The sequence below is a fragment of the Chinchilla lanigera genome, unplaced genomic scaffold (genome assembly GCF_000276665.1).
Source record: "Chinchilla lanigera isolate Chin_1 unplaced genomic scaffold, ChiLan1.0 scaffold00085, whole genome shotgun sequence".
Classification (NCBI taxonomy): Eukaryota; Metazoa; Chordata; class Mammalia; order Rodentia; family Chinchillidae; genus Chinchilla; species Chinchilla lanigera.
The window spans coordinates 1,620,402-1,643,719 of NW_004955486.1; the positions used below are offsets into that span (position 1 = coordinate 1,620,402).

Here is a 23,318-nt window from a genome sequence, read left to right on the forward strand (position 1 = left end):
CTTTTTTTCCCTCTAGCTGCCTTATCATTGGCTTGGAGTAATTTGATTATGATGTGCCTGGGCATACAATTAGGTTTTTCAAAGCAGCAAGGGATGGGTTCCAGGACCTCCTACACATACTGAAATCCAGATTTTAGTCTCTTAAATATAATGATGTAGTATTTCTATATAATCTACATATAGCCCCCCAAACACTTAAATAATCTCTACATTACTTCTAACACCTCTCAGTTGTTATACTGCATTGTTTAACAACTAGGAAACAATAATAAGGAGAAAGTCTGTACAGACTCAATCTTTTCTGAAATAGTCTTGATGGGAGATTGTTTGAACTCTCAGATGTGGCAGCTAGGGATGTAGAAAGTCAACTACAGTTTCCTTCAAGGCTATGTGTTATGTCCCATCCAGAGCAATTTTCATTTTATTATAATCTCCAGAAGTCTGGGTATTTTCACACTTTCCAGACCCCTACTCTTGAACAGGGAGAATTTCAGTCATATCTGTTTTAGTGTCTTCTGAAATTTTGATACCTTCGTCTCCTCTCTACAAGTATGTTTTTTGTTCTTTTACACACTGATCATTTCTGACAGGATGTCCGTCTGTGAACTTTATCTTTTTGGGTGCTGGATATTTTGTACTATGATACATCTTGAGCTTTGTCCAGGGATACAATTAATTTATTTGGAAACAGGTAGATCTTTTAGGTACTCCTTTTACAATGTACCTGGCAAGACCAGAGCAGTCTAGGCCTATTCATGATGGAGGCAGGAGTCTTCTCAGGGTCCCTGTAAATCTCAGTTTTTGCAGTCCGGCTGGAGGAAATAAGCACCGTTTCCAGCCCCATGTGAGTAGCAGGTACTATTCCTTCTGATCCTTTCAGATGAGCAGTTCCCTTACAATGATCCCTCACCAAATAAGCAAGGGGTCCCTTTGTAGGTCCCTCTATGGAGTTTTCTTTCTCCATCTCCCCTCAGGTACTCTGTCCTACAGATTTAGCTGCCTTTATCTCTCTGGACTCTCAAGTCATCTACTCATAAGGGCTCTGCACTTTCTGTTCATTTTTCCTTGGCAAGATGGAAAATGATAGGTCACCTTCCTCTGTGTCACCCTGACCGAGTTATCTATGTGATTTATATACCAACTACTATATTCAGAATTATACCAGATAAAAAAATTAATGAGTGAGACAAAAGTAGTCGGACACATCCCACTTCATAGGATGATTTTTTGAAGGTCACATGATATTCCAAAACAATGAAGTATTTAGAATACCAAACATTAAATCTGTTTGGGTGTTCAGCAAGAAAACGAGGCGATAACAACTCTGAACCTCCTCCCTTACCTGTACGTCCTGGATGCTGAGTTCAAGCATGTGACTGGTTGCCAGCTGAGTGTAGTGGACATTGATTCCTGTAAGACTTGCAAAAACCAGTTCTTCTGGGACTTTATTAATTAAGGACACACCAATTCCACCCTCTAGCCTCACAAGCACCTGAAAAGGAATCAAAACATGGCCCACTGACTGTCTGAAATACAGCTCATGGGAGTACACGGAAATGAACAGCTTTAAGTCTCTTTACTCTTGACATCTACGCAGACGAAAATGACTGAAAAGAGTCCTGTTATCACCCTTTTGGCTCAAATGCCGTCGTCTCCCTCGAACCTTTGCTTTTAGGCCTACCCCACTCCCAGAGAACTCCAGAGTGACGTGCTGATACCTCGAGCAGAGGACTGTGACAGCCTGCATCACAGGAACGTAACTGTTGGGGAATCTTTCTCCCTACCTTTGGCACAAGCTTTTAGTAGGCTATTCAAGATGCTTCCACAATATCTGGCATAGCACTTCACATACAGGCATGTGATTTTTAAAAAATCATTGAATAAGTACCAAGTAAATGTGCCTTTTCGTGTTCTTGTCTTCTTTTATAAACTTTACATTATCCTTCCAATGCCCAAAAAAGGACAAGGGAAGGAAGATATTAGAGTCACCTGGAGCATAGAAAAAGAATCTAGTTTTCTCACTGTTACGGTTTATATCTAGATGCTTCCCCCAAACCCTCATGCACTTGTAGGTGTAGCTGTGGAGAATGACTGGATCATGGGCGTATGATACTGGATCATGGGCAGGTGACAGATACTGGATGAGTTCACGATTGGTTCAGCTTGGTTCTGAGTGCTGATGATAGACTTACTGAAGAGGGAAGGCCCACCTTGAGTGTGGGTGGTGCCAATCAACAGGCTTGAAAGGAGGAAGGGAGCCTCACTGCTTCCTGCCCGCCGTGGCATGGCCTGTTTCTCCTCTGCCAGGCCCCCTCCTCTGCTGCCTTGGAACCCCTGACTGTGGGCCGAACCCTCGACAAACTAAGAACTAAAATAAACCTGTCCTCCTTTAACTTGTGGGTGTTGGGTATTTTGTCCCAGCAACCAGAAAGTAGCTAAGACACTTATTCTTTAACTCTTCCTTAAATGCAAATCGTCTAGCTTGCTTCCTTTCTCGTCACCTTACAAGAGCAACATTTGTTACTTTCTGATTCCACATAAACTTTAGCTATCACTTACGTAACAGTCACGTTGCAGTAACAGTAAACGCAGTGAAGCAAAACCCATAATTTGAATTTCAGAACGAAAACAGAAAACCACAAAGCAAAATTCTCAACAAATTGATAATCAAGGAAATAAACACCAACATTAAAACTTACTTCCAATTCCTGCTCTGTGTCTGGATTCTTCAGTTTCCGCAGCTCTTGCTCAGTAACAGGAGGTTCATCCACTTCATATGATGAACGATCACTTTTCCTCTGGCAGAAATCTGTTATCTGAAGTCAAACACCACACACAGAGGACTCACACCCACACTGACATCCATTCTAGCCCATGTCAACCATGAAGGTCAAAAGTCAGTATATGGCTGGGCACCGTGGCGTACAACTGGAATCCCAGCTACCTGAGAGGCTGAGGCAGGGGGATTACAAGTTCAAGGTCAATCTGATAAACTTCCCAAGACCTTATCTCAAAATGAAATTTAAAAAGTGGCTGGGATGGAGCTCAGTGTAAGGTAGTTGCCTAGCATGCATGAGATCCTGGGTTCACTCCTCAGTCCCATCAAAACAATTTTTAAAACAGCACTATGGCATTCTTTGCCCAGAAACCTTACGGAAGTTAGTGTTCCCAAAGCACTATGGTAAGATTGACGTAATAATGACATAAATGTGGTTCTAAGTCTGCCTGGCGAGCTCAAGCTGCTGACCTGGAGAGTCTCACACAGGGGTGAGAATTGTAGCTCAAGCTCATCTCTAGAATTATAGCTCAAGTCAAAGCACACAAAACTCACACTCACTGCATTCACGTTTGCCCTCAGCACAGACTGCTTTTTAAAGAGGCTCCGAGGGTCATGATATACTCTCTCGGGGAACTCACTACTCCATTCCTTATGCTATGACTGATAAATCCACCTCTCTTCTTTGCACTTAGGATCCGTATTTACTTTGGTGCATGTTCATGTAGCTATGACAGAGTTACCCTAAATCAGTAAATCCCAAACTCAGCTCCCCACTTCCCCACGAGGCTTCTCTGAGGTCATCTCCTCGTGACCTGGATTGATTCTGCCCAGATCAGAACTCTGGAGGCCATCCTTGAAGCCCTCCTCTCCATCATCCCCACACTCCAGCACCACATCTGGCTGATGCCACTCGGAAATGAGCCTCGTTTCCTTGCTGCTCCCTGTCCTCGCGGCCCACCCCCCCCCGTCATCCTTTCTAGTTCAGTCACCGTCGTCTCTCATCCACAGGACTGCAAGAAACTCCTCACTAGTCTTTCTCTATCACCACTTCTGCCCCACTCCAGTTCTGTGCCTTGCAGCCAGGGTGCGGTAACGAACATAAATCCTGATCACGCCAATCTCTGAACGCTTGTTGACTTAGAAAAACTACTGTATGTGTCTTAGGCTTTTCATAATCTGGCCCCTGCTTCTTATTTCTTACCATTTTTATTTATTATTGTAGCTAAACGCCAATGGTCTGGGGATCTCTTACCTGCAGGTCTTCACTAATCAACTTCCCAAATGCTGCATAATGTATTTATTACATTTTTCTCATTGACTGTCCATCTCCCCCAAGAGTGTAAACTCTAAGAAGTGCAGAAATTTTGTCTGTTGTTCACTGGCATATGCTTGGTACCTAGAACTGTGCCTGGCTCTAAACTGCTCAATAAATAACTGCTGGATGAACTTGCTCATTACTGAAAGCGAAGCCCCCACCTTTCCCTCTCTATTTGGTTAACTCCATTCAGTTAACTTCAGTGCTCAGCGTAAGTCTTCCTTCTCATGGGAAGCTCACCCACCCTCCCAATCCAGGAACACAAACCCTTTCTATATACTTTCTGCTCCTACTCTCATAACACATTTTAACTGACTGCTTAGGGACTTTACACCTTTTTGTTGTAATGTTATTACTATGTCAATTATTTAAATATTAGTATAACGATAACATTAACTATACGAATATGTATTGTTAGCATTATCTTCTTTAATTCATATACTTTTACATTAGATTTTATTTATATTTTACTCATACTTTTATTTTATTTCTCTTTTAATATCTGTAACAACTCAATGGCATATATCTATCCCCGTTTTATAGTTAAGAACCCATATCCTCAGCATAAATACGTTCAATAAATATTCGGCGAATGACCAATCATAGGGCCTGGGGAAGGACGTGAGATTCACGCCAGCCCTTACCCACCTGGAGAGCTCTAGTTGGTCCATCTGGGATGACTCTGATGGATAGCATTCCAGAACCAGGCCTCATTTTCTGGTTAACAAATTGTTGCTCAGGTGGAACTGGCCCCAAAAGTTCCATAGATGTGTCAGGACCAAGAACAACTTCAGCTCCATCAAACAAACCAGAAAGTCCTCCTTTGGCCTAAAAGACATTGGAGTAAAGACATACAAGAAAAGGCAAAGACAGCAACTTTGATAAATTAACAGCACTTGAAACAGTTTACTAAACTTAAGTTCTCTTTTGGAGACTCATGATCAACGTACAGCAAAGCATCTGCTATTTGTTCAGCTCTGCAGCTGATAAAAAATGGTGGGATTGTGTGAGTAAAACGGAAGTTATAGTACATGAATTTGGGGATTACATACATACCGATAGTAAGAGACAATTCTGAGAGTAGAACATTTTGGTTTTACTCTGCCTTGTAATAACTTCTAGCCGTTAAAAAAAAAAAAACTTTTAAGAGTAGGCAAGGGCAGCTTTGTTTCTGAGTATTCTTATTAGGATTTGTTTAAATATCTAAAATATTCTCAAAATAAAACAATATCATGATCATTCAAATTTCCAATAAAAAAACAATTCCAGAGTTGAAAATCTCCCCCAAAAGGCTACCGGCTGAAAAATCAACCAAAATATTCCAAAGTTGGTGCCTGTTGTAAAATGGAACATGGTGCTGGCCATGTCACCAGACGCCTCGTATGCCAGCCTTTGAGAAAGGCACCTTCTTGCTGCAGGCGCCACACGAAGGGCAAGTCTCTGGGACAAGGCCTGTGGGAGCGCATCAGGCCCAGGGAAGACAAGCACGAAGAACATCCGAACCCTTTGTTGATTTTTAAACACTGAATAAGGAAAAGGAAACCCTGAGCTGGATTTGTACAACAGGTTGCAATACAGAGGAAGCTCTTTCTGAGTGCTGTAAGTTTAGAAAGTGCATACACAACCTAATGAAGCAGTGTCAGAAAATACTTCAATGCCTTCAATGACTTTATGCACTATAGTAAGTCTGAACAAACTCATTTCCCTAACCAAAACATTCTGCTCTGCTGAATACTACTATTATGGGGTCATTCACAAGGAGAGAAATGATGAAATAGATTCAAAAAACAACAAACAACAGAAAGGGATTGGGGGAGGGAAAGTCTCCAAGAGAAGCGGAATTACATGGGCTTTGGAAATAAACTGGAAGTAAAGTCAGGGTCAGACCCGGAACCCACCAATTATGACAAGCCCTCCTTTGCCTCCAGCAACTGTATTGCTAATTGAAAATCACAAATCCATTCCAGATGTGTGCTCTGTATAAGTAAGCAGCTTGCCTTTGATGAAAAAAGCTCAGGGCAATGGAGATAAAGAAAATAAATCACCAAATAGCAGTCAGAGGCTTCATACACTTGTGCACACCGCCCTGGACTACAATCTCCCTACAGGGAATGACAGCCTGACTGCCAGCAGGCACGAACACACTAACTGCTCTCCATGAACGGCCTGATAGGCAAGGATTTTTTAGGTAAAATCTTAGGCTGAGGCAGAAGGGCACATACAGTCACATGTGTTTTCTGCTATATGCTCAGACCTCCTAGACCCCTCCGTGTGTGCACCTCAATCCACAGTCTCTCATCCCAAGCCTGAAACTAGAAAGGACAAAAAAGCTAAACTTTTGGTAATTTTCCAAAAACTATTTCCTTTAAAGTACCTGGGAGTTTAGAATGAAGAGACTGGCTGAGTTGAAGACAGAGGAAACTGTCCAGCAATTTGGATTCTGACATTTGCTACAGTTAAGTACTTCTTTGCGTACCACTAAGAATTCAGAAATAAACACAGTCAAGAGCATGCAGAGGCCACAAATGCTCACCATCTCCTAGAACACACTACAGAAGACTCTAACGTCACCACTGTGGGTCTGAAAAGAACCATCTAATTTAGTGTCGGGCCGTTAGTAGATACTTTTCTTTCCTTCTTTTAAAAATTACACAGGCAATTTAGAGAAAAAAATCAAGATGAACCAAGAAAAAAACACCCCATACCCAAAAGCCACCACTCTTAATACTTCTGCTGTACACCACCCTCACGAACGCTTCCCCTGTAAAGATGCACCGTAAGCTTCTTGATGGACCCTTAACAAATATCGAACAACAGAGTATGTACTGCTTGGCAATTACTTTTTTCCATTTAACAGTATTTTTGTTTAATCTTGTCATCAATAAATACTTCCTTTGACATCAGTCTTACTTTCCTCATATTATTTTTAAAAAAATTTTAGGGCGGTACGTTTGCAATACAGAGTGATGACGTGCAGCTTGGGGACCTGACGCACACACGTATCACGCAGTGCTCCCTGTGACTCCTTCTGGCCTCTCCACGCTCTCCGCTCCCTCTTCCCCAGGTCCTCTTCCAGTCCTCAAGTGTCTACCTCCTGTTTCTTAACCTGGTCTCTTGTATTTGGCTCTTTAAATCACCTACATTTTGGGTTTCTCGTATTCAAGAAACCGTGCAGTATTTAACCTTTTCTGCCTAATTTCACTTAGTGTTACGTTCTCATACTAAGATCCATCCATTTTTACAAATGACCCAAATTTATCTTTCCTTAAGGCTGATTAGTACTCCACTGTGCATATATACCAAATTTAGTTTAGCCATTCATCAGCTGATGCGCACATAAACCATTTCCGTGGTTTAGCTACTGTGCATTGTGCTGCTACAAACATGGAATGCCTATATCATTACAATATGATGACGTCAGCTCTTTTGAGACAATACCCAGAAGAGGTATAACTGGGTCAAATGCAACTCCCATTTTTAGATTTTTGAGGAATTGCAATACTGATTTCTAAAGTGTACTAGTTTACATTTTCACCAACAATGTGGAAGGGTTCCTTTACCCCCTACAAACTCACTAGCATTTGTTGTTCTCTGGATCTTGGATGACAGTTGTTTTAGCAAGGCTTTTTTGTGGGTTTTGTTTTTGTTTTTGTTTTTTTTTGAGACAGGGTCTCACTATGTAATTCAGGGTGGCCTTGAACTTACTATCTCACTGTAGAGCCAAGGCTGACACCAATTTGCAGTGACCCTCCTGCCTCAACCTCCAAGACCAGGAATTGTAGGCATGCACCACCACACCTGACTGTACTACTTCTTTTAAGAAGTTCCTATTCATTTCAAGGGCCCACTTTTTTATTAGATCCCTCATCTAGGGGGTCTAATATTTTTTTAGTTTTTTTCTATATTCTAAACATTAGTCCTCTATCAGAGGAGTAGCTGGCAATATTTTTTTCCCATTCTATAGGCTGTTTCCTCACTCTGTTGACTGTTTCCTTTGCTGTGCAGGAGCTTTTAAATTTGATATGATCCTATCTGTTGATTCTGGGTGTTATTTCTTGTACAACTGGAGCTCTGTTCACAAAGTCCTTGCCTATGTCTATGTTTCAAGAGTTTTACCAATTTTTTCTTCCATTTAACAATTTATCACCTATAACCTAGTTGAGGCCTTGCTTCAAAGAAGCCTTGATCTCTGCCTGCTGCAACTGGGGACATCAGAAGTTACCCACCTGGACAACCAACCCATGCAAGCCACAGGTCAGTTTTCCTTCTCGGAAACTCCACGTCTGGGTCGTGCTCCGCCTGCGGTCGGGCTTTCTCAGCATCAGTGGTTCATATCTGGACAAACAGAAATGCAGTGAGCCCTCTGGGTCTATAGTCCGGGGCATGAAGGAACTGTGAGGATCATGGTTGGCTCTTCTCTACTCCGGCTCTTCTGCCCTGAAAATCTAATGTGCAGTTAGCTTCAGTGGTGTGGGAAGCTGGGAATCACTGAAGAAGGGAAGAGGAAGAAAACAAAAGGGAAAGCAACAAAAGGGCTGGGAAGCAGAAGTCCTTTAAGATGAGTAAAATAGGTTCTTTCATTCTCACAGTGACAGCACATTAGAGTATAGGAATAGATATCGGCTACATACACAGTCCGCCAAAACAGATGCACACACACTTCAGGAAAAGCAAAGTAGTATGATGTGTTTCCAACAGATGCTGTTACCCTCACATAGGGGATCCTGGAGGCTGTTGCAGATTGCAGAAAACCCACAAAGCCAGCCCTTAGAGAAGAAACTGAAAATGCATGTGCAGCGATCTCAAGGACCAAGGGCACCCAAGCAGCAGTCTGCTGTACTAATAAATATCTAGAAGCTAATGGCCACCACTTTGAGCACCTCTTGTAATTGTAGAGGTCAAAGGTAACTTGTATGAATCTCATGGTACTTCAATACACTTCGTGTTAAAATATTTATACAAGTTTTTCTTTTCCTGAAGTGTGTATACAATTTTTCTGGCAAACTCAAACCTTTTCTTCTGTTTTATTTCTAAATGTTTTAGTTTGTATTTTAATTTACAATTCTTTCTGGAAGTAAATAAGGTATTAACTGAAAAGAAGTACACTGATTTTATGGAGAAATTAGTGCATAGGCAAATAAAATAACGTTTAAACTTAACAAGCTGGTATGAACTCACAGATTATTCATAAAAAGCCATTTGAATAGTCTCATTAACTTTTCAGAAAGATTTTTTTAAAAAATAATTTCACTTCTAGGGAGAAAGGGTGGGTGGGAAATTCAGGTAAAAGAAATACTTTCTGTAAGATCCTTTGTATTAATTCATTGATGTTTCTTAACATTTGCATGGGGGCCGGGGATATAGCTCAGTCACATAGTGTGCTGTCTGGCAAGTGCAAAGACCTGAGTTCAATTCCCGGTACCAAAAATAAATAAATAAATAAATAGATAAATAAATAAATAAACATTTGCATGGATACTGTCACAACTACTTTACAAAATTAAGTGAAATGTGCAACACTCGTATTTAGGAATTTGACAAGCTTCTGTCATTGAAGAAAAATATAAATACAAAAATACAAATGTCCTGGGCATGATGGCACCGGCCTACAATTCCAGTTGTTTGACAAGCTGAGGCAGAAGGATGCAAATTCAAGGCCAACTTCTACAACTTAATGAGACCCTGTCGCAAAATTTAAAAAAATAAAAAAAGATTGGGGATGTAGCTCAGTGGTAAAACCCCTGCCTTGCACAGGTTTAATCCCTACAAATCAATCAATCAATCAATCTTACAAATACAACAATCCTTGAGCCGGGCATAGTGGCACATGCCTATAATTCCAGCACTCAAGAGGCTGAGGCAGGAGGATCCCCATGAGTGAGAGGCCAGCCTGGGCTACATAGCAAGACCCTGTCTCAGAAACAAAAACAAAATCAAAATTATCTAGAAAATCACCTGTTGTCAGTTACTGCAGCGAGACCTGCAATATCTAGGATGGCGGACCCCTCGGTGGAGCGGGTGGCTGGGGGCTTGTTGGGGTTGTGAGGCACTGCGGAGCCCTCATGGGCCAGCATTCCTGTTCCTGTCATCCTCCAGAGCTGAGAGCGCTTGCCCGGTTCCTGTTGAGAAGATACACAGAAGATGGAAAGAGCCGACACGTGCGGCCCAGCTGGCTCCTCAGTGCAACAGCTTCCTCTAAGGGCGAGCTCCTGGGTAGGAACTGCGTTCGGACATTTCTACATCCACAAAGCCTCGCTTCAGATGTACGCTGCTTTGCCCGCCAGATGAAATATGCTAAACTCCTGAGCCAGACAGCCCAAAATTACTAATAAATTTTTAAATTTTATTCTTTTTATACAACTAGTATTTTTAACTTGTATAAAAATTAAAAACAAATGGCTGGGCAACTGCCTCTGCCGCTCTACCGCCATGCTCACTACCCTTCCAGATGGTGACCCTCCGGCGCCCTCACCTTAGAGAAGGACCAGGTTACGTAAGGAGGATGTGACATTCTCAGAACGTGGTGACTGGTCATTCTGCACACCCAGAATTTACCAGAGAAACCTCTATCCCTCCACAGTGCTTAGAAAGGAAGTCTGTCGCAGTGATTGTTTCCAATTTTTACAAGTTGATTATATTTGAATGCTAAATTGGTTATAGTCAAAGGTTATACTAGTCTGACTGGTGTTCATTCTAGGTATATTTTCTCCTCGGGAATATTGTGAACCACAGTTAGGCTTCCAGATCAGTCATAAAAGTTTACATAATCCATTATATACTAGAAGTAATAATAATGCTTATTAAGAATATATTATGTGCCAGGTATTGGTCCAAGGAACTTACACATAATAACTCATTTAACCCTGAGAACGATTCAGTGAGGTATATGCTGTTACAATGCTTCCTTAGAGATGCAGAAGTCAAGGCCCAGTGAGATGAAGTAACTTCCCATGTCACATAACTAGGAGGTGCTGGGGTTGAGATCTCCATCTCCACAGCCTAATTCCAGAGCCTCAACCTTCACCACTCTGCTCTGCCGCCTTCCTTGCACCAGCCACTTCAGGGACACCTCTCCTCCAGCTAGAGCCTTTGGACCACACACTCCCAGCAGGGAGGAGCCCCAGCACAGCAGCAGACATGCCTGGGCCCCGCAGCTCATCCCCATGCTCCCTGTGCTCTGGAAAGACATATTTAGCATTCTACACTCTACAAAGTAGAAATCACCAAAGTGAACAGTGTGAACGTGGGGGTAGAATGCCAGGATTTAAGGCCCAGCTGCAGTTTCTGAACAGAGTAAGCTCAGACAAGTTACCCAGTCCCTTAGAGCTCCTGTCTCCTGACCTGTCGAACAGGGAAGGTCAGCTCTTCAGTGTGGCAAATAAAGGATGCTCAGCACAGGCTTGGCAGGGGTATGACCTCAACAACCACTTGCTATGCTATTAGCACTGCGTCTCTCGACAGAGCACTTTATGCATTCATCTCAGTCTTCCCAATACGCCTGGGAGGTCGGTAGGAAACGAAGCTCAGAGAGGAACAGGAAACACCAGAGCACAACCACCCCTCTTCCTGTGTGCTAGGGATGGAATCCAAGGCCTTATGCACACTAGGGAGTTATAGCCCCAACCCATTTCCATTTTCCTTTGAGGCAGGGTCTCACTGAGTCTTGAGGCTGGTCTTGAACTTGTGATCTTCCTGCCTGAGCCTCTGCGTAGCTAGGATTACAGGTATGAGCCACCAAGCCCAGCTGACATCACCTATTTTTTAGTGACTAAAAGCTAGGCATGGTGGCAGAGGGCCTGTAATCCTAGCACAGAGGAGGCCGAGGCAGGAAGAGGATCACCACAAGTTCGAGGGCATTCTGGACTATATAGCGAGACCCTGTCTCCAAAAAACAACAAAAAAGCTGCTGTGCCGGAACACAACCTAGAAACACATGATGCTCTTGCTGCTGGGTGCTTTTGACTCCTGTGTCTATAAAGAGATGGAAGTGGGCCTACGTCTCCATCTCTCATCTCCACGTGCCTGCCTCTCTCTTCACAGTAAGAGAATACAACAGGTACAGTACCGAGCCAGCATGGGAAGCCTCTCCAGGGTCCTGTAGGTGCGACAGATTGCCAACCAAAAGCGCAGATCCCCAGGTGAGACCCAGTCTTCCTACAGACTCTCCAGCCCCGCCCCCACGCACAGGCCCAGTGTAAGTCAGAAGCCACCAAAGTTCCCACTTACAGGCTGAGACGCACCACCTCCTTCCACTGCTCTCCGTTCTTCCCTAACACTCCAGTCCCAAACTTTTAAGCGGGACTAAGAAGGCGCATGTCCACAGGGGCTGTGTGAGTTGCAGGGCACAGGGTTACGCTGGCTCCTGCCCATTAAAAACCTGTCAAGAGCCTCATATCATCAAAGCCAAGCAAATCAGGAACACGCAGCATAGCCACCGCTTTGGATGCTCCTTTAACAGACGTCCTCTGTCAGAGCTCACTGAATTATGTGACATACGTTACACACAATCCTTGGAAGATGCACAGGGCAATGTATTTCAAAGTACGCACAGCATACACGTACAAGTATTCACAAGCAAAAAAACGTGTGATTACACCTGATGCTCCCCTCCCCTGAAAGCAGTTCTGCGGCTCTGCGTTCCTCAAACCCTTTCATCCTTCAATTTCAGCCATTTATCACCAGTCTATTGTTTCTAGCATTTCTGGCCAAATTTTACTGCCTTTCTCTCCAAATCTAGGTCCACTGGTGAAAACATTTCCCTAAACTCACTTGAAAAAACTGTCAAGTTGACACTTGTCTGTTTTTATGCTGATTTAGCGGCAAGTATTAAAAAAGGGGTATCTGTCAGTGTGACTTTAAAAAAAAATTCAGTTTAAGGAAAAGACTGGGGAAGTATTACAGCAGAAAAATAAAGCAGTGAAAAACACGAACTACAAATTCGAGGCTGCAGTTCTCCAAAAGGACATGGACAATAAGAAGCGCCTTGAAACAACTTCAAAGCAGCCTGGGCTACACTGTGAGTTCAAGGCCAGGGTGAATTACACAGTAAGACCAGGAAGGAAGGAAGGAAGGAAGGGAGTGGGGGGAGGGGAGGAAGGAATTGGAGAGCAGGCCTCGCTGCAGCGTTCAGCCAGTACACCGAAGTGCAGCCTTCACGACGCCCCGTTCATGCCTCGAGCAACACAAGGAACCGCAGGTGTTGTTTCTCTTTTGTCAAACACATCTGCACCAGGTGATCCTAAGCACCCTTCTATGATACAAATCCTTTCTTTTAAATTCCAGTTGCTGCGCTCTTACCTTCTTCTTTAAAATGACACGCTGTGTCTTTGGCGAGACATCCAAGACAAGTTCTGCACAGGTAACAGCCTTGTTAGAGGTCACAGGTCTTCCTGAGCCTTCCTGCAAACTTGGATAAACAAATGAGTGTATATAGTACATGCGTACCACACATATTCAAGTATTCACAAGCAAATACATAAAATTTCTACTCAAAAAGAACGTTTCTTGAGTACAGAAGAGAAAGTCTGACTTGAGAGAAGTGGGAAGATTAGGGTTGTATTTTTTTCTCTGTGGGTCAAAGAGTCATTCTAAGAAGACATGTGCTGGCTTTTCCTTCCCTCGACAATTGGAAGCCTTAAAATTCAGACATAAAATGATGACCAGAGGTGGGGAAAAAAGGAAGGGGATAAAAACAAAGCCCGAGGCAGGCCAAGGGACCAACAATTAGCTCTAGCCTGCCAGGCAGATCAGCATCACTGCATCCCCAAGATGGCACAAAATCACAAGTTCCTTCAGGATGAAAAGAAATCCAGGGTTAATAATCACCTTCTCCCAACTCAATCCTATTGCGTGTCTCCTGTGGCTTTAAAATCCTGAGCTCTGGGAATCTGTCAGCCTAGCCACACTTTATGTTGTTTGGATGGGGATTTATTTACATTGTTTGACTACTATCTCAAAAGATATTAATCAATTCAGAGTTAAAAATTAGTCTCCATGACATACAAGCGTAAGTATCAAAAAGAAAAGATGTTATCAAACTGGAAACTTTACTTCTCCAAAGAATACTATCAACCAGCCTGAGCCACACAGTGAGTCCAAGGCCAGCCTGAACTATCTAGCGAGACCCTTCTCAGAAAACAAACAAGCAAAGGACACCATCAAAAAGAAAAAAGACAACTCACAGAATAGGGAAATATTTGCAAATCATATATCTGGTAAGGAACTGGTATCAAAGTACATAGAGAACTCTTACAATTCAACAACAAAAAGGTAAATAAGGCAATTTTAAGGAAAGTAAAGGATGGGATTTGACATTTGTTCAAAGAAGATACACAAATGGCTAATACACCCATGAAAGGATGTGCAACATTATTAGTTATTAAGACATGTACAATAATACATACTCCTCAAAAAGAAACAAAATGCAAATCAAAACCACAATGAGCTAACCCCTTCACACCAAGTCAAATGGGTAAAGTAAAAGGCAACAAATAAGGTACTGGTGTCAGCGCAAATGTGCAGAAATCAGAACTGTGTGCACAGGTGTACAGAGCACAACGGTTCAGCCACTGTGGGAAATAGCCGCCAATTCCTCAACTCTTCAAACACAGAACTGCCACAGAACCCAGCAATTCTGGTCCTAGGTATTAACAGGAAAGAACTGAAAATAAGTACTCAAACAAATATATGTACTGGTATGTTCAAAAAGTACTACTCCCAATTACCAAAAGGTGCACACAACTCCAATATCCACCAAGAGATGAATGGATAAACAGACTGCACTATATACATACAACAGAATATTACTTGGCCATAAAAGTATTTGACATACATACAACAGAATATTACTTGGCCATAAAAGTATTTAATACTTTTTATAAGAATGAAGTAGCTACACTGTAGCTAAACCTCAAAAACTATGCTAAGTGAAAGAAGCCAGACCCAAAAGGTCACTTATATGATTTTATTTTCATCAAATATCCAGAACAGGTAAATCCATAATATAGAAGTAAGATTAATGGGTGCCAAGGGCTGGGAGGAGGGGGCAATATGGAGCAACTGATTAACTTGGGATTTCTTTTGGGAGTGATAAAAATGTTTTAGAACTAGGTAGAGATGGTAGTATGAAGTACTAAATACCACTGAACTGTTCACATTAAAGTAGTTCATTTTATGTTACGTAAATTTCACCTCAATTTAAAGAAAATTACTCCAGGGGCTGGGGATTGAGCTCAGCGGCACAGCGCCTGCCTGGCAAGCACAAGGTCATGAGTTCGATTCCTGGTACCGGTCAAAAAAAAGAAAATTACTCCAAAAGATTGTTCCTCTCATAGGGCATCAAGAGTATTCAAATCTTGCTGTCAGATGCTGCACACCAGCATCCCAGGAGTTTCTTTTTTCACCTGCTCCATGTCACTGAAGCCTCGGGGCTCCTGATCATCCATGAGGACCCTTCACTTAAACAGCTTAGTAACTGCTAGCATTGTCAGAACAGGAGCAAACAGGTTTAGGGCTGTTTTTTCAGGCAGGTACAACCTTAAGCACATTACACTGTTAAGAGACATAATCTTCAAAATCAAACAAACAATACTCAAGCAAACATTACTGGTTCACTTATAACAAGATAAACACCCAGCACTGTCATTATCAAAGGAAACAACCAGACAAGGGAAAGAGGGCTGTCTCTGCAAATCCAACCTGCTGCTAGTGAAATCCAAACTCTAGGCAAACAGGAGCAGTAACACAAAGATAGAGAGATCATTCTTGGGCCAAAAGGACAAATAAGAACTTCATTCAGAAAGCAAAATTATTCAGAACATTTTGGAAAGGAGCATGACTTTCAATGTCCTGTTCATCAAGTGATTTATATTTATAATGTTAAAGATTCAGCTATTCCCATTTCTTCACAGATAAACGTCAAGGTGGCCCTGTAACTTTGGCACACAAATAGCTGTATTTACAAGTTGGGAGAATGGCTACTTTTTGAAAAACTAGGGTTAAAAATTCCTCATGTGCCAGTCTAACAGCAGAGTTAGAATAGGCTCAATATTCTTCACCTGAGTTTCCTTAGCGTAACTATTCGAACAGCTGTGAAGATTGTAATCCTAAAGCAACTGGAATTACTATGAAGTTATGCTGCTTATACTTGGCTTTAGGTAAATACTAAGACAAATCCTTATGCCTCTGATTAAGTAGTTTTCTCAGCGGAGAGGGGAGTCAGAATCATGATGAACAATTATGAAGACTGGCCAGCTTCATATGAGGAAAGAGCCAGGCGTGGGGCGGGAGGATTGCTGCAAGTTCAAGGCCAGCCTGGGCTACAAAGTGAGTTCAAGGTCAGCCTGAACTGCAGGGTGAAACCCTGTCTCAAAAAGACAAAAAAAAAAAGGAAAGAGCCAAAATGGACTAATGAAGAGGCGAAAGAAAGTTTAAATAAAAAAAATTACCTTCACATAAGAGGAATTTACGATACAAGGATAACATCGAATAGCAGAAATTGTTAAAATCAAGGTGGGTTAATGGGGAAGTCTTTAAAAAAGAAGGGTCTTGCCTCTTTGGGTAACTTTAAGCTAGTCAAAAGTCAAGGACTTAGGCTCAAGGACCTCCTAAGTTCCCGAGCCCAGCGTTTGTTAAAGGATTAAGAAATCTGCCATAGTTTCTTCTCACAGAAACTCCTTAAAATTTAAAGCCAGTTAATATAGAATCTTCTGCTATTTTACACGAATAGCAATGTCGTCCAGAATTACCCAGAGAATGTGTATGTAGCAGCAATGTAAATGAAATTTTCATAATAAAGCTGTCGGTTATCCTGGAAGTCATTCATGTTGCAGCTGATCTCCGAGGAGCCCGCGCCCTTAACAGTCAGCGTGAGGAATGGAGGCAGGGTGGGCTCGTCCCAGGCGTAATCCAGTGACATCATGGGCTTCACTTCCGTTCGGAGCCTGGGTTCAGCCACGTCATGCTGAGTGAAGACAACAGGGACCTGGAGGAGTAAGGGCCGAGCACAAAAAGACTTTCTTTAACTGGAAAGTGAGCCGGGGCTTCTGAGGCTTAGGCGCCAGCTCCTTCCCAAATGAATTCTCCACAAAGTGAAACCCACCACCTCACTTCCTCAAATCTCCCCTAATCCTCCCCCAAATTCCAAAAAGCCCCACTGACTAGAGGACAAGGTGAGAGCCTTCCAGATAAAGAGCTTGAAGAAGGCTTGTCAGGCTCCCCTTCTGGTATATCCTTTCTAGCCCAGCCACCTGTGATTACACTAAGTACAGAAGTGAAGGAGGATTTTGGAATTTGGCTTTAGAAAGTCACATAATGTAAGGCATACTCTTGTTCAGAGAATCTCATGACTTCCGTTTTGGCTTTACCTGGGTGAGTTATAAAAGTGTTCAGTGTAACTAAGCACACAACTGCCCATTCCCATTGCCACTGGGCAGTTTGATCGCTTCCTCTGCCCGTGTGGAATCACTAACAGCATCATGTCAAGCACAACGCGCTAGTTAAAACAGCTGCAGAACCAGCTCGCAGTGCTACGGATTTCTAGAGCTGTCAAGCTACAGTACCTTCTTTTCAGTGTACTGCTCTGTTATCTGAAAGGCAGCATACATCCCAGCCCTCACACATGAGGCAGCCCAACTGGCTCTCAGCTCCACCTGGTACCTTAGAAAAGTTGTCGATGCGGAAAGGAGGGGGTAACTGATCTGTGTCACTGAAGGAGATCCTGTATGTAGCTCCTCGGAGAGTAATTTCCACTCGAAGGAAGAAGCATTTCCCCAGAGTATCCCTGCACAGCAAGGAAACAGATGCTTCATTAACAGGAGAAGAGGCGCAGCAGTTTCTTTCTTCCTACACCGCTCATAATCGCAACACTGCGTGGGCCCTGTCCAACATCACTGAGCCTAAATCCCGCCATACGTACGTGACATACTGACAGCACAATCAGGAAGTGGTGATTTTTCTACTTCTCTCATCCCGTCAAGATTTGCAAACTAAATTCTTCTGTAAAGAAGTATGCACATAATGTGTGCATGTGTTGGAATACAAATTTATATGTAGATTATCCCAAGAAGAAATGGAAAATGAATGCATCTTTACAGAAGAATATCAGTTAACAAATGAAGAAATAAGAAAGTTAGAAGATCACCATTTTGTCACCACCAGTGTCATAACTGATTTAGGTAAGAACTAGCAAACATCCAATAAAAGGTTTTGGGAAACAGAATATCCAGTCTTAAATGATCCCCCAGCAGATTACTCTTCTTTACAAAAGAAGAAAACGAACTTTACAATAAAGAGCTCCAGTGGACACCGCCTTAATCCAGCGACGATCACGTTTAACACCACCAGTCATGGGGCCAACGTGCTGGACGCCTCGTCATGTAATGCAACAGGAAAGACCCAACACCCTACAGGTGCTCTCACCAAAAAGGCTTGACCGAAATCTAACAGAGGAAACTAGCATCCAAGTGTAGAAAACAGCACATTCTACAAGAAACCACTGGAATCTCTGAACATGTCAATGTCAATAAAGACAAAAAGGGGAGAATACGGTCACTCTTGATTAAAGAAGACAAAAGAGAGCACACATCAGCCGGGTAAGATACGTGATCCTAGTCTGGATCCCACGTTAGGGGGAGGAGTTGCTGTGAAGGCCACTGTAATCATTCATTCAGTCTATGGAGACTGTTTACTGGAAAACAGACTATCAATGTCCAGTTTCTTCAGTATGTCATGCTAATATTACATTTATCTAGGAAAATGCCCTTGTTTTTAGGTGGCTACTACTAAAAACACAGGAATTAAACAACAAATGTTGGTGAGACCATGGAGAAGCTGGAACCCTGGTATACTGCTGATGGGAGAGTAAAATGCTGCAATCACTAGGAAAATGAGCATGGAAATTCCTCAGAAAATTAAAATTAGGATGACCATATAACCAACAATTCCGCTTCTGGGTCTGTAGCTGAAAGAATTGAAAGCAGTTTTGAGCAGGTATTTGTATAACCAGGTTCATCGCAGCATTAGTCACAATAAGCAAAGGAAAAGACAACGAAATCCCATCAGTAGATGAACAGACACACAAAATGTAATACAACAGACACACAATGGAGTATTAGTTAGCCTTAAAGAAAAGGAAATCCTAACACATGCTACTATATGGATGAAACACGAGGATGTTCTGCTAAGTGAAATAAGCCAGTCAGAAAAGACAAATGCTGCGTGGTTCTATTTTCATAAGCTAATTAAAGCAGTCAGATTTCTAGACACAAAGTACTATGGTGGCTGCCAGGTGCTGGGGACAAGAGGAATGGGGGTTTGTTGTTTAACGGGTTCACAGGATCAGTTTTGCAAAAGGAAAAGAGTTCTGGAGATCACATAACAATGTGAATACACTAAAAGGTGAACCATGTGCTTAAAGGTGGTTAATGTGGTAAATTTTATCTTGTGTGTGTCTTAACATAGTATATAATAAATCTGCAACATATAATTTAAACCATTTTTTTTTTTAACCCAAGCCCAGGAGACCTAGCTTCTTGGGACGCTGAAGCAGGAAAGAAGAACACTTGAGCCCAGGAATTGGAAGCCAAACCGGGCAACATAGCAAGATCCTCCTATCTCAAAACAAAACCAAAAATAAATGTTTAAGGGCAACTTAGCAAGACCCTGTTCCAAATTTTAAAATTTTAAAAAGGACTAGAGATTAGCTCTATTCAAAGGCTCTGAGTTCAATTCCAAAATAAAATAAAATAAAATAAAATGCACTTGATAAAAGCAGGGAAAAAAAAAGGTTAAAAGTCTTCTGGGACTAGTTGAGCTATATTTTGGTTGATTTTTCTTAACCAGAAACTGAGGGTCACTGGGTTGGCCGTAGGAGGCCGGATGATTTACTGGAATAGCACTGAATGAGGGAAGAATCTATAAATGTGTAAGAACAGGCAAAAGTCCCTATAATCAGTGTCACTGCCTAAACGCAGGCAGAATTTTCAGAAGCACAGCCAGCTGTTATGTAAGCTCAGGGCTACCCACCGGACTCAGCCTCTCAGACTATGGCACTTTGCACGATGGTTAAAACTGCCAAGAGCCTTTTTCACATTTTCCATCAAAACACCCACTCAGAACTTTGTCTGAGCCAGAAATATCCTTGCAAGAGTAGTGAGGGTTTGCTGTTTATATTACTGCACCTCCAACAAGGCTCCTTTCTGTCTATATTTAGAGCCTCAAGCTTACCTCATATTGATATGGAAGGAATTATTCTTGTTGACTTCAAAGCCTCCAGACCAAATACAATTGGGAACATCCATCAATCTGACACATAATAGCTGATCGTAGTCATTGCGAGGCCAGTGGAACACCACGCTGGAGCCAGGAAGGGTGGAAATGTAACCTTCAGGATTGGCTGTTCCCTAAGACACAGGACCACTGGCTTTAGTCAGCAAGTCAGTTCAATTCCGCATGTTATTGAGTAAATGTAAATGTTCACCGAGCACCTACTCTGAGCCCCTCTCTCTATCAGGAGCTGTTTGACTTACTCCCTTAAGAGTCTTCAGGGGAGAGAAGCCATGGCAGTACAATTTACTGTGCTTTTAAGTAAATTATTCTTCGAAAGCAAACTCCTTACCTGTCCCCTGGCAAATTCCCTTTGTGCAAATGCGAGCTTGTGAGATGATTTATTGTCTAACAGGTAACGGGGGGCAAAGACGACCATGCAGGTATCGATATAGCGACCTCGGCCTTTCTTGACATCAATACCTACAATTAACAAGAAGCATTTACTTCCATGAATTAATTAGAAGACAGAAAATACCTGGACTGACAAAAATAAAGAGACTTCACAATTACTTCGCTTCTCTGAGAAAACATTTATATCACCCGGCGAGGATACCAAGCCTTTCAAGAACAGCAACTGCATACACATTAGTATCCCTTATTCCCACTGAAGCCTTTAAAACTCTCAGGGGCAACATCACTATCCCCGTAATTCTGGTTTCTTCACAAAGGGTACACCACCGCAATCCCAACTGCACACAGGTTTGGCCACCTACACCTTGGATTTTCAGTTATGACACTAACTACTATGAAAGCTTCGTATGACAACTTTTTGCTTACACCTGGGACCTAAAACTTCACCCTAGAGAACTTGCCTCTTTTACAGGATATAGTCAAAATTTCAAGGCACGCATCTGGATTTTGTGCTGCCTGAACTCAATCAATTCTTCTCTAGTATAAGAATCCAGTTCAAGCATGCTAAATATCATAGAATTTTTAAATTCATAAAATAGGTTTTTAGCACCTACTATGTGCTACAAAAAAATAGCAAAAAAAAAAGAAAATTTCAAAGTAACAAGTTCAAATTAAGAAAAGTAAAGTAATATTGAATTGTCTTTAAAAATCTGATATATATTTCTAAAACTACAAAACTCAAGGAGACAAAGAATTCATTCAAGCAGATAATATATATATAGCAACTATATTCAAAGCTGAGGTCTAGCTACACACGAAAAAATATTTATAGTAAAAATAATAAAAAATAACAATAGTAACATTTACTGAACTCTTCATACTTCATATATGCGAGGTCCTACACCAAAGGTTATAAATGTAATTCTTGTAACAGGTATTTTAATTACTTTCATTTTACAGATGAGGAAACTAAGGCATAGAAAGCTAAGTGACTTGCCCTACATCACACAGCTAGCAGACAGCATGGCTGGGATTCAAATCTAGGCAGCCTGCCCCTGGAGCCACACATCATGTGATCTGCTTATATTGTGATGGGACACATTTAAGGATCCAACTCAGCAGTCAGCAAGCATGGAGACAGCCATAAACACGGAAGATTCTGCCTTCTAATATGACAATCAGGTACTCTAGGTTTTCCAACACAATCCCAATTATAAATATCCCAATCTGTTAATGATTTTAGTTGTTTATAATATGTCTGCACTAGCTTGAAAATTCCTTTAATATAAACCTTGAAAATGCCTTAAAGACTAACATCATACAAAGAGCGACCTAAGAAATACCATGCAGTACTGGGTCAGGGAGAACATCTTTCACCTTTCTTTCTGTGATATACAGAGAAAGTTGTTGGAAACAAAGTTACGAAAGTTAGCTGATCTCAACTAACACGAAGTCTCCCTACAAAGACACACAAAAAGAGTTCAGCATACCCTACAATGGTACAGACTATCAATATGAGGAAAAAGGTGGACTTTTTTGTCTTCCTTCTCATCTTAGATTGTCCTGGCAGCCCACAATAAATCAAAAACTGCAAAGATCAAACTGCAAAAAATATTTCTTTTGGAGTGCATGTGAGGATACCTGGCCAGACCCCCTTAGGTTTTCAGTTTGGGATCATGCTTTAAAAGTTTCTGGCAGATGGTTACTTATCTACCTAAATCTTCAAAATGTTCAAGAAATAGATTCCCCAAATTCCCTTGCTAATATTTGCCCAAATCTCATAAAATTTAAGCATTATTAACTAATTTAGCCCATCCTTTTATTCCTTCCCTTGGAGAGAAGACAAAATTCAAATTGCAGTGTTGTCCCTAAAAATACATACTATAAGTTTTAATGAATGTGCTTAGCATAGAAATTTCTACATGTAATCACCGCATCCTTTGGATTGGTCTGCTCCATTTGCTTCTCTGTAAGAATTTTTGGCAGTAACTGCTCTAAAAGGAACAAGTTCCATTCTCCTTCTCCCTCCTAAAATTTGTGCCAGCTAAAGCCTCCAGCCAATCTATGAAGCTTGCCTTGGAGAATGTATCAGAGGCAAGATGCCCCTCCAGAAAGCCAAACGCAGCATGAAGCGGCATTTTTCTAGCCAAAGGGTGGAGCAAACAAATGTGAGGGAAAAGTATCTTTAGCTGGAGGATCAAATAAAGTTTATTTCTTCAGAAAATCTTAACATCAACTGTAAGGCGACAGCTCACCTATCAAGAGAGCATGAATACAAATCCATGTTTTAAAAAATCTGGAAAGGAAACTATGCTCAAAAGACTCTTACTGAGAAATCCTAGAATACTTAAGCATATCCCTAACTCTGCACAGGATTCTGGGTGAAAAGTAAATGCTATCACCTCCTTTCTCCTTCCCACAACACGGCTGTTTATGTTTGCGCTGTGCAATACAGGATCTGCGAGCCAAATGTGGCTGTTTAAATTTAAATTAAATGGAATAACTTGGAAAGTTCCATTTCCTCAGCTTTACTTGCTGTGTTTCTCT

The 23,318-nt window shown here is 41.8% G+C and overlaps 1 protein-coding gene across 6 annotated transcripts in view; it reads right to left on the reverse strand.

Moving 5' to 3' along the window:
• Vps13d (vacuolar protein sorting 13 homolog D (S. cerevisiae)) overlaps positions 1-23,318 on the reverse strand; it is a 256,478-nt gene that overhangs the window by 104,772 nt on the left and 128,388 nt on the right. For all 6 annotated transcript variants that reach the window (XM_005403951.2, XM_005403955.2, XM_005403954.2 and 3 more), the window contains 10 exons: positions 20,710-20,840; positions 20,319-20,494; positions 17,751-17,874; positions 16,841-17,076; positions 13,392-13,500; positions 10,050-10,213; positions 8,321-8,429; positions 4,743-4,922; positions 2,700-2,816; positions 1,343-1,492 (listed from right to left, as the gene is read on the reverse strand). In XM_005403951.2, the coding sequence (XP_005404008.1) occupies positions 1,343-1,492; positions 2,700-2,816; positions 4,743-4,922; positions 8,321-8,429; positions 10,050-10,213; positions 13,392-13,500; positions 16,841-17,076; positions 17,751-17,874; positions 20,319-20,494; positions 20,710-20,840 (1,496 nt within the window). The remainder of the gene's footprint in view (positions 1-1,342; positions 1,493-2,699; positions 2,817-4,742; positions 4,923-8,320; positions 8,430-10,049; positions 10,214-13,391; positions 13,501-16,840; positions 17,077-17,750; positions 17,875-20,318; positions 20,495-20,709; positions 20,841-23,318) is intronic.